This window comes from Macaca thibetana, chromosome 9 (assembly GCF_024542745.1).
Source record: "Macaca thibetana thibetana isolate TM-01 chromosome 9, ASM2454274v1, whole genome shotgun sequence".
NCBI classification, from domain to species: Eukaryota; Metazoa; Chordata; class Mammalia; order Primates; family Cercopithecidae; genus Macaca; species Macaca thibetana.
In genome coordinates this window covers 84,860,613-84,872,779 of record NC_065586.1, presented here as the reverse complement: position 1 = coordinate 84,872,779, position 12,167 = coordinate 84,860,613, and the positions used below count along the sequence as shown (strand labels likewise).

Below are 12,167 nucleotides of genomic sequence, written 5' to 3'. Positions count from 1 at the left end.
AATTCCCTAAAAAATGACCTAAAATCATGTAATTTCAGGCCTTCCTTTAAAAAAAAATAACATCCCCTACTCAGGCAAAAATATATTAAACAGGTAAATTATATTTTTCAAATTTAGAATGAGCCCTTGCTCTTAAAATTTAAAAAAGTCTGTGATTTCAGAGAGATGCCTCAACATAGTATTCTTCCTTACGAATGCTTAAACCACTGACTTTGATGGAAAGCAAGAGTAGTATTCTAAAGTGCTATGACTAGTGCCTTTTGTTGGTTGCTCTCTTTTTGTATTTCTAATCCTACCCAGCTGAAACAGCTGACCTAACCATCCTTGATAAAAATAAATTCTCCCTCTAAACATGGTGGTAGTGACCTTGATAAGGACTTGGGACTGGTGTCCCACAACACTAAGAGAGTGATGGGAGTGAGTGAATTCTGGAGGCCTCAGACATCTTCATCATCAACTTTATTTTACTATTAAAATTTGACTTTAGAGGAATTAAGCTGACCACATATTGCTCTGTCAAAAGGAGAATGAGATGCTACCTTTTTACTAGGATGGCTATAATAGGATGTAGATTAATCAGACACTTTATATGTTGCTGTTGGGAATATAACATGGTACAGCTGTTGTGAAAAACAGTTTGGAGGTCTCTCAAAAACCTAAGCCTAGAGTTACCAGATAACCCTGCAATTCCACTTCTAGGTATAGATCCAAAATAATTGAAACAGGTGCTCAAACAAATGCATGTACAAGCATGTTTAGAGCACTACTACTCACAATAACCAAAAGGAAATGTCTTTTTGTTTATTGTGTCCATTAATGGATGAACAAACAAAATGTCATCAATATCCATCAATGGATGTCCATCAATGTCCATAAATGGATGAATAAACAAAATGTGGTATATACCTAAATGGAATGTTATTCCATAAAGATGAATAAAGGACTGATACATACTACAACACGGATAAGCCTTCAAAATGATACACTAAGTGAAAGAAGCCAGACACAACAGCTAACATATTGTACAATTCTACTTGTATGAAATATCCAAAATAGATGGATCCATATAGAATGCAGATTGGCAGTTGCTAGGAGCTGGGGGGAGAGGGAGGGAAGGGGAGCAACTGCTTAGTGGGTGATATGGTTTGGCTGTGTCTCCACCCAAATCTCATTTTGAATTGTAGCTCCCATAATTCCCACCTGTTGTGGGAGGGACCCAGTGGGAGATAACTGAATCATGGGGGTGGTTCCCCCATATTGTTCTCATGGTAGTGAATAAGTCTCACGAGATCTGATGGCTTTATAAGAGGAAATCCCTTTCACTTGTCTCTCATTCTCTCTTCTCTGCTGCCGTGTAAGACATGTCTTTTGTCTTCCATCATGATTGTGAAGCCTCCCCAGCCAAGTGGAACTGTGAGTCCATTAAACCTCTTTTTCTTTATAAATTACCCAGTCTCAGGTATGTCTTTATCAGCAGGGTGAAAACAGACTAATACAGTGGACAAGGGGTTTTACTTTGGAGTGACAGAAATGTTTTGGAACTAGATAGGGATGGTGGTTGCACAACATCAAATGTGCTAAATGCCACTAAATTGTTCACATTAAAATGATTACTTTTAAGTTACGTGAATTGAGCTTCAATAAGTTATTTTTTAAAAATAAAAAACATACTGCCTTGGGAAGAACCTTGATAAGTACAAAATTTTATTGCTGAAGAGAGCCAGATGAATCAGTTGATTCACATGCCTTATTTCTGTAGGTAAGGAAATTAAATTCCCTAAAAATGATATAATTTGCCCATGGCCTTTCCCAAAGTCAAGAGCACAGCAAATCTCTTCTAGTTGTTTGCTTTGCTTTCCTTGTCTGTGAGCCTTTATATTAGGAGGAAACATAATTGAGCTTTTTTTCTTTTTAAATCAATCTGTAAATGCCTTTTTCTCTTGGAGAAAATACAGAGGATAATTTTTAAACATCCTCTTCAGACTCAAGAATATGAATTAACCATGCATTCCATTGGTACATCTGGGACCCAGTGAGACAATGACTAATTCATGTAAACAACTGTAATTTTTCACTGCTAACTCTTGTTTACCTGATAGAGATGCACGGGTAATCCTCCTTGATAGAGAAAAAAAAATCTAATTATCTCCATTTGGTTTTAGAATGTCTTGTGGTCCAGATAATGTCAAGGCATTTACTTCTAGCAAACAAATTAAATAAAGACAGTTTGCAATGCTCTTAATCTACCTTCCCTCCCCCAGGGTCCTGCTCTGTTTTCTCCTCTCTCATCTTCTGCATCTCCTATCCCCATCCTGAAATCTAGTAAGCTGTAGTGACAGACCTTAAGAGTATCACAGGTTTCCTTTCTAAATAATGTTCCCTTCCCTGGATTTTCTTTCCCTTTTCCATTTCTGTATCTCTGGTTGTTCAAACATATATAGGAATATGGATTTTACTAAGTCCTTTAATTATAAAAACATTGTAAAATTAAAACATTATAATTATACAGCAACATTATTAATATGAAAAGATATGGCTTTAATTAAGAAATTATTTTTGTCAAAGAAATTTGTTTTTCCATGAGGCAAAATTTAATACCTAGTATGATTTAATCAACTGGCAATTCCTTTTGCAAAATATCCTTTTAATGAGTAATTTCTTAAATCTATTTGAAAGCATCTTCACACTAGATCAGAGGTAATATAATAAAAGCTATTCACATTCTCATTGGAATGTTACTTTTTAATATAGTAACTATGGGATCTCAGAAGATGTACAGCAGAGCCTCCATATGGCACAGAAAAAAGACAAGAAACTAACTAGTTGGCACTCACCTAGTTATGGACTGAATGTTGGTGCCCCCACCATTAATATGCAGAAACCTCATCCTCGTTGTGATGATACTTGGAGGTGGGGTCATTGGGAGATAATTAGGTCATGAAGGTAGAGTCATACCCTCATGATAGGATTTGTGTCCTTATAAGCAGAGACATGAGAGAGATGATTTCTCTCTCCCCCATTTGAGGGTAGGGCAAGAAGGCAGTCAGCTGCAAATAAGGAAGGGAGTTCTCATCAAGAACTGGGCCATGCTGGCACCCAGATATCAAATTTCCAGCCACCAGAACTGGGAGACAGAAATACAGTGTTGTTTAAGTCATCCAGTTTATGGCATTTTTGTATAGCAGTCCAAATGAAGACCTGTCTTTCGATACTTTAAAAACAACGTCTTCTTGGACATCAGTATGCTAAATCTCTAACAGCCACTAAATCGTATTTTTGTCAGTTGTCCTTGAGAAAGTATATTCTGGTCTTATGAAGAAGCAAAAGACTAGAAAAGAAAACAAATTTCTTAAAGGAGCAGAAAAGCTCTTTGCATCTTAGTTGTCTTCCCACTAACTAACAAGCCAAATTCTTTTAAGAACAAAGAGTTGAAGGTTTACCTTTCTTTCTTAATCATTGCCAAATGCATGACATTTCTCAAGCATTTTCTTCACAGAAGATATTCTCTTGCCAGATAATTCTGCAAGACATGCCAGAAGAGAAACATCTGCTTTCCACATTTAGGACCTCTTCAGCTGGTTTTGCAACAGAAACCTCAATCTAAGGTCAAATCATTGTAATAACACAGTCTCCAGCACAGTTGATGTGGTTGCAATGTGAAATGAATTGGGAGAAAACAGAAGTGAACCAGTGTGGCCTCAAATAAAATGTCAAATTTCCACAAGCAAAATCCTACTAAAAAAAAAACTAGGACCAATTTGAGTAGCTGAAAATAATCTGCAAACATTCTGCTTTGCTCTTCTACAACTGACAAGGTCTATGGAAAGCATGATTTCTGCCCGGCATGACAACAAAGAAAGCCATTTCCAATTCAGTCTGTAAGGAAAAAGGAAATAAACAACTTCAGCAAATATTTATCGGGTACCACATTAGTTTGTGAGGGCTGCCAAACAGAATACCACAGACCGGATGGCTTAAACAACAGAAACTTATTTTCTCACAGTCCCGGAGGCTGGAAGTCTGAGATCTAGGTTTTGGCAGGGTTGGTTTCTGAGATCCCTCTCTTTGGCTTGTAGATGGCAGTCTTCTTTCTATGTTTTCCCATGGTCTTCCTTCGGTGTATGTCTGTCCTAATCTCTGATTATAAGGACACAACTCATACTGGATTAGTGCCCACTCTACTAGCCTCATTTTAACTTAATTATTTATGTAAAGACCCTATCTCCAAACTTGGTCATATTCTGAGGTACTGGGGGGTTAACGAACTCAACACATGAATTTGGGGGACAAAATTCAGCCTATAACAAATACATATACAGTGTCAGGCACTGTATGCAAACCAATTAGCATTGAAAAATCAAAGGAAGTTCTTAACTGTTTCATTTTTTTCTACAGAAACACAAATCTGAAAAGAAATGAAGAACCATCTTTGCCTTAGGATGTGGCAAATGGAGTTTTGGAACTGATGCATATTCAAAAGAAGGATCTCCTGCCCTAGCAACACAGCAAGACCCCATTTCTACAAAATAGAAAAAAAAGAGCCAGGTGTGGTGGTGAGTGCCTATAGTCCCAGTTACTCGGGAGGCTGAGATGGGAGGACAGCTTGAGCCTAGGAGATCAAGGCTGCGGTGATCCATGATTGTGCCACTACACCCCAGCCTGGGCGACAGTGTGAGACCTTGTCTCAAAAAAAGAGAAGGTGCTCTTTGCCTGTTGTGAAAGAGACCTTCCATAGATAGCTTATCCAATGAACACTGGTGCTCATGCACATGTGTGTGTACTGGCATCTCCAGGTTGGTTAACATGGTACCTGCCTCGTGACCAGTTCACTACTTAGTGATGTGGTCACATTTCTGTTGGTTCTTCTTTCAGACACAGCCCCAGGGCCTCATTCTGGCAGCCAAAGTCAGGTCCCTGGTTTGCCGCCTCCAACAGTCCCACTCTGTGAGATCCTGGTTAATTTGGTTTGTACTTAAAACAAAAAAAAAACCTACAAAAAAACTACAAAAAAAGTGCCAAGAATGTCTCCCTTATTTATGAAATGCAATATACTTTCTTAGTGAAAAATGGGTTCTCTTCTAACTTGCTATTCAGAAGGGACATAATGGTTTTGCATACTCATAGCTTCTCTTTCTAATCTTTCTGGAAATCTAAGATGCTAAATGTTCTTGGCTCTCAACTGAGTCCTTTCTATCTTTAGGCACCATTCAATGTCCCCAGCTTTTTCATCGGACAACTCTCATTTTATATCCTCTTAGTGTATTACTATAATTTTTAATTCTATACAGAAGATCTCACTCATTTCTCAACTATCCATTGTCCCAACAATTATTTTTACTTGAATAAAGTATATAATATTTTCCTTTGATCAAGTATATCAGAATATCATGGTGTGTTTAAGTGTTAAGACACTGAGGACAGCACCACTCAGGAAAAAGTGAGGTGTCTATGGAGCTAGCCTTGCAGAGTTCATCTGCTCTTAACTAGTGGTGGCCATAGACTAAAGTGTCCATGCACAAGGTAAGCCAAGTTCTACTTCTGAAGTCTGAGACCTAAGCTCTCCATAGCTAGAAGATGCCATGAAACAGAAAAAAGCCATTCACCTGCCCATAGTAGGTGATTCTGTATAAATGAGAACAGGAACAGAATTCAGGTGACATGGTACCAGAATTGAGGACTAGACAAGCAGGGAGGGATGTTGTATTAGTCCATTCTCATGCTACTATAAAGAACTGACCAAGGCTGAGTAATTTCTAAAGGAAAGAGGTTTAATTGACTCACAGTTCTGCATTGCTGGGGAGGCCTCAAGAAACTTGCCATCATTGCAGAAAGGGAAGCAAAACACGTCCTTCTTCACATAATGGCAGGAAGAAGTGCTGAGCAAAAGGGAAAAAGCCCCTTATGAAACCATCAGATATCCTGAGAACTCTCTCACTATCATGAGAACAGCATGGAAGTAACCACCCCAATGATTCAATTACCTCCCACCAGGTCCCTCCTACTACGATTTAAGATGAGATTTGGGTTGGGACATAGCCAAACCATATCAGATGTTAACCCATCCAAGCACAGTGTACAGGAAATACCACTCTTTGGAATGTGGAAATCATTGAACTAAGCAGTGGAAGCTAGTACATGGAAACATGAGTCGTTTAGGCAACTCAGATACAATGTCATGAGGAAAGCAAAGGAAGGGATAGCTGAGGCTGGCACAGAAGACAGTGGGAAGACAGAAGCTTACATAGTTAGTTTGGCCCTGTTGAAAAGTCATGGAGATCCAGGAAGAGGTGGCTGGAGAAGGAAACTCAAGCGCTGAAAAGAAAAAAGAAAGCTGGACTAGAGTAAGGTAAGGCCCTAAAGGATGAGAAGGGAGATTAAGAAGTGATCACAAGTTTCTTGATCAAGGAAAGGGTTGTCAGCCCAGGATTTCCCAACATGCCTGGGAGCAATGTCTTCCAAGATAAAGATGTCACCTGCAAAACTAGTCTTCAGTGTCCTGAAGGACCTATTCTCAAAGAACTCAACAATATCACTTCCATTCTGCCCTCTGTGTATCTGCAGCTAAAATTTCTCCACATTGTTTCCATCCTCAGGTTTTTCCCACCAATTCAGCTTGCTAACAGAGTACCCAAGTTTCTCATTCCTTCTATTTAATCTGTCTCTTTTTATCCAGGTAAATGCTTGTACTATCTAGGTAATAGCCACAAATGCCATTTCACACCTTACTAAAACATTACATTTATGTCACCCTATTCAGTTTCAAACTTATTTGATTCTCTTTCTCTGGGGACTAATTTATATAGAGATACCTTTAATGACAAAACTTTCCAAACTATTTTCTGATTCAATCTTTTCGACTAAGAATTACCAGTTATTTCTTATGTCTCATTTCTTCTTCCTATCACCTCTGTCCATATTCACAGTAACAGGCTTTGTACTTTTATCTGAGCCCTTTTTTAAAAATTCCTCTCTCAAGTTTCTCTACTTTTAGTCTTCTAAATCAAGTTAATGAATTGTCTGCTATCTCAGGCCCTCTGACACCTGATCCCCTGAGTAGAAGCCTGTTGTTCTTGTATCTTACACAATGATTCACTGCAGAGATCTCTCTCTGAGCCTGGGATTTCATGACACTGAAAACATAGAACGAGCTTTATAAATGGCAGCCATATTTCATCTACACACCGAAGCTGCTCACCTACCTCAGGGGAAGGTTTCAGAAATAGATGGTCTGCTTTGGGGACTACATACACTCAGAATTTCTTATTTGGAATTACATTTTACATGAATAAAAAATACAGTAAATCATCTAAAGCTCTAAAAGTGTATGCAGAGACCTCTATAAATACCAGACATGTTGTTTGCAGCACAATTTATTATCTGGTCATAGTATTTGGGCACATTATTAGGTACCGATTTAACACCATGTAACCTCTCTTGACACAGAGCAACCCAAAAAGAAAACTTCAAAATGTGCAACAGCAATAAATATCAAGCTTTCTGATCTAAAATGTATAAATATAAAATATCAGTCATTTCTGGAAACATCTTAAGAAAATCCGGCAACCACATGTCCGTGAGTAGGTGTCTGATGTTGATGGTGCTTACATTCAGAACATATCACCTCAGATCCAACACAATTATTTTTATGTCTTTTACCAACACATGTTTGCATATCTAGGAAAGAAAAAATTGGTTTTACTATATGTTTGATTTTAGCATAATGTTTACCATATGATTTTCTTTAGGGAGGGAGTACAGATTTCCTAATTTTAAATTGTTCCTGGTTTTTAAAATATTTCCAATCAGAACAAATACAATCACATTTATTAATTTCAACAAAAACAAAAATATTTACAGGGGTTGCCAAATAATTTTCATTTTAAGTAAATGCTAATTTCAATATAATGTTCTCTGATGTTACAGCCACAGAACCGCCAAAAAATTAGGGGAAAAAAAAGGCGTAGTCAAATGTTTCTTTTGGACTATGCAAAAGTAATCAAGAAGTATGATCGTAGTTTTCATACAATTGCTATGAAAAAACTAATTTGGCCATATCAAGCAGAAAGAATTCATGCAACATTTTAAATGCCATTTTCTATGATAATTGTTTACTTATTTGGACTCTGAAGAAAACTTTTAAATATCATACATATATATAAGTGGAAAGGTAACTTTGTGCACCATTAATTCTGCTATAGAAATATTGATGTTTCCTTGTAAATACAATTATTTTGAGAATAAATCAGAAATTAAGTATGCCGATAGATTAATTTTCTGAGATAAAACTCCAAACTAAGCAGTACAGTATTTTATCTTATATTAGACTGCTACTATTTATTTAAAAACAGGTTGCGGGGGCAGTGAATAAGAAATACCTGGAAAAATAACTAATATGATGTACTCACACTGAACAGCCTGGGCTCCTTGGTGTGTGGATGAAAGCCCTTTTTTTTACAAGCAGAAACCTCAAGCATGCCAGCATTGGTGAGCCTGAAGATGCCAGTGCTAAATTTCAGAGTGAAAACAGGTAGAAAAATTAACGATCATTTGGGCATTCCAGATGCTTTATTTGAACAGCACACACATACATATTCCTCAAATGGGATTGAGAACTCACAAACTAGGAATTCCATAAGGATTTTTTTTTTTTTTTAACCAATGACTGGCCCAGAGGAGAGAAACCCAGGAGGAGGCAATGCTGCTGCTAGGAGCCTGCATGATCGTTAAGGGGACAAGGCAAATAAGCTATTGTGTGTGACCTCACAGGAAAGGCCAAGGCCCCACCAGAGAGTCCCACGAGAGGAAATTACAAGTGGCAGATATTTTGAATTCTTCTAATAATGTTAATACAGATTATAGCAATAGCAAATAGGTATTGAGTGCCTGCTGTGGTACCAGGCACTATGCTAAGCACTGTACATAGGCTATTATCTAATTTCATCTTTACATCCATCCCTGATGGGCAGGTATGAGGGATGAAGAGGCAGAGGCCTACAGTGGTCACGTATCCTGCCTAACACAACACTTGAGGGGTGAAGCCATGATTTCCATATGTTTGTTTGATTCCCATGCTCATAACTACTCTACAATAATCAGTGTCCCCAAAGCTAGAAAGGTTTTTTCTCAGCTAAGGCTAGAACATTTCTTATGGTAGAACATAATACAGTAGAAATGAGTCCTAAAAAGGCTAACTGGGATAGCATCCTTCTTAAATGTTATTCACTTCAAAGTCACGCTAACTGAAGAAAGAAAATCAGTAATTCTGCCACAGAATGGACCTTAAACTGCAGAGCTACAGGTCGATGGCAGCTGACTGCCACCCATCTCTTTTTCCCAAGGGTGTTGTGTGCTTGTCAATCCAAGTACCACAACCTGGTGTCTGGACACACAGGAACCCAGCAGCCCTAGACAAAGCCTTCTTTGGGCTCCCCTGAAGAGTCACACTTACTCTTTATGCTTTGGTGAGCAAACAATGGCAATGGCCTCTGGTAACATGAGTTGATAGGAACAGTGAGTGTGAAGATCAACGCTGGATAAGAATGCAGTTTGAGTGGGATGCGTCTATAAACACAAAAGAAGACAATCTTACTAGGATAGCTGTCTTAGGCAAGGCCACAGCTTATTTTAATAGAAAATTCTGTTTTATAAAAAATTATTTTTAACCATCAATCAAATAAGGGATTTTTAAAAAGGTTTTGCTGACATAATCCTTCCCTTTATGCATTCCTATTATTTGCTATTTTGGAATAACTATGACTTTGAGAAGAGGCTCCTAGAAGTGTTGGTGTCCTTTCTTCTTTTGGGGAAAGAGCGAGCTGGAAATTAATTTGCTTGGGGCTTTAAATAGATTCTCATATAATTATCACAACTCATTTATGAGATACTTATTTTATTATCTGAATTTTACATACAAGGATCCCAAAACTAAGGGAGGTTACATAATGCGCCTGTGGTCACACAGCTGGTAAGGAGCAGAGCTGTGATTGGAAACCCTGGACACAAGATATGTATATACAACATTAGGAACATTAAAAGGAAGTTTTCACTAAATAGACCACATGTTGCTGTGTATCGTTTTGTGGATTGCCATTTCCTATAAATGGGAGAATGGGAGACTCCAAGTTGTTAAAAGTATTTGGGACTAATCTTGCATAGCAACTAAATATATGGGGAGGAAAAAAGGGGGATTATAAATTAAAAGAAATCTGCCAAGTTTCTGGCTACATGCAAATGTGTTTATGCATGGTCAATCAGAGGTTCATATTTGAATATAAAAAATAAATGCACATCTAGTTATTTTAAAAATTCATATTAAACCCTAATTACTCTTGAAAAAAAGAATGTGACTATTTTAATCATGAAACAAAGATTCTTGGCACCACTGTCTAGGTCCTGACTCCATTACTCGCTAGCCATATGACACTGTGAAGATTACTTAGCCTTCTCTTGCCCATTTCATCATCTGTAAAATTGGGATAATATTTTCTGCATGGGATTGTTATGAAGATGAAATATGACAGTCCATTAAAATTCTTGGAACAGTGCTTAGCACATAGAAATAAAAGTCATTGGCTGTTGTTATTGCTGTTGTTATTCTAATGTCTTTATTAACTAAAAGGCACAGATCCATAGTAGTAGCTAAATGTCTTTACACAAAACTATATTCTATTAAAGAAATGTAAGATTTTAAAACAATTTTTAGGCCAGGCATAGTGGCTCATGCCTGTAATCCCCACTTTGAGTGGCCAAGGTGAGAGGATCAGTTGAGCCCAAGGGTTCAAGACCAGCCTGGACACTATAGGTAGACTCCATCTCTACCAAAAAAAACCCAAAAAGTTGTTTTAATTAGCTAGACATGGTGGCATGTGCCTGTAGTCTCAACTACTTGAGGGGGCTGAGGTGAGAGGAGCACTTGAGCCAGGGAGGTTGAGGCTATAGTGAGCTGTGATCACTCTACTGCACTCCAGCCTGGACAACAGAGCAAGACTCTGTCTTGGAAAAAAAAAAAAAAAAGCAAGAAAAAGTTTTTTTCTGCTTTAATAGAATGAAGGCAAAATCAGATGATTATTTACAGAAAGCTACATGTTTTGCAAGGAAAAAATAACACTTGGCCTATAAAAACTTAGATCGACAAAGGAATGGAAATTATCCTAACTTTTAAAATGCAAATCCTCAGTAGGGGGTACGAGTGGGAGTATCTGACAGCCTGTTATCTTACAAGGAACACCTTCTCTTTGTAAAATAGAGGCTTCTATGACTTTGTGAGAAATTAAAAATTGTTCAAAGAAACTATAGTGCTGTGGAGGCGGCAAGCAGGTTATCATACAGACAAATCACTCTGCTTGTCAATTTATTTCCACACGGAATGCACACCACATGACCTGAGTCCTTCATTTCTGCCAAAAGGAATTATGTCTATTCCAATGAGAACAGTTTTCCCATGGGAGAATGAGGCTCCCATTCCCTCACTCTACGGAAATGAAAATGATGATGACAATGATAACAATGGCAGCAGATGCCATTTATTGCAACTGTATAATGTGAACTAATCACTTTCCATGAGTCATATCATTGAATTATCACAGCAACAAGTGCTATTATTATCTCCATTTTGCAGGTGAGGAAACTGAGGTAAGCAAGAAAGTGAGTAACTTGTGGATGCTCATAAAGCTAGTTGAACCAAAAAGTCCAAATTCAAATACATGTCTGTCTGATTATATTTCAGACCTTTTTTCCTGATGACTAATTTGTATTTGAAAAAAGCCAGCTCTGGAATTTGTTGCTATTATTACACTTGATAAAAAACATCATAAAAAGTCATTACAATCACTGAGGTTTAGAAATGTAACATTTTTGTATTTTCATCCAACCACAATAATTTGATATGGTGAAATGAGTTTAACAAAAAGTCCTAGAATTCAAGAATTATGCTAAACTTATTAAACAACTCACTTTCATAATTGCATGCATTATGTTCACAGTACCTCATAAGGGGAAAATTTTTGTTTCTAATTTGGAAAATGTTTTGTTAGCTAAGCTAACATTGACTTGTCAATGTAAATGCATAATTTAATGGACTGTCATTCTTGCTAGAATTTGTTTTGCTTTAAAATGCATTCTTGTTACAGAAATCATGTTAAGCTAAATAAGGCATTCTTTTTACAGAA

At 37.4% G+C, this 12,167-nt stretch overlaps 1 protein-coding gene across 3 annotated transcripts in view; it reads right to left on the bottom strand.

Annotated features, from left to right (window-relative positions):
* Positions 1 to 12,167, bottom strand: part of STAMBPL1 (STAM binding protein like 1) — a 66,857-nt gene that overhangs the window by 12,946 nt on the left and 41,744 nt on the right. Inside the window, exons 9-11 of one of the 3 annotated variants that reach the window (XM_050805271.1) lie at positions 9,449 to 9,561; positions 8,406 to 8,505; positions 441 to 5,876 (exon numbers count right to left, since the gene is read on the bottom strand). In XM_050805271.1, the coding sequence (XP_050661228.1) occupies positions 5,820 to 5,876; positions 8,406 to 8,505; positions 9,449 to 9,561 (270 nt within the window). In that variant the 3' untranslated portion in view covers positions 441 to 5,819. Of the gene's footprint in view, positions 1 to 440; positions 5,877 to 7,354; positions 7,675 to 8,405; positions 8,506 to 9,448; positions 9,562 to 12,167 lie in introns of those variants that run through there. The other 2 variants (XM_050805270.1, XM_050805272.1) reach the window with 2 other exon arrangements.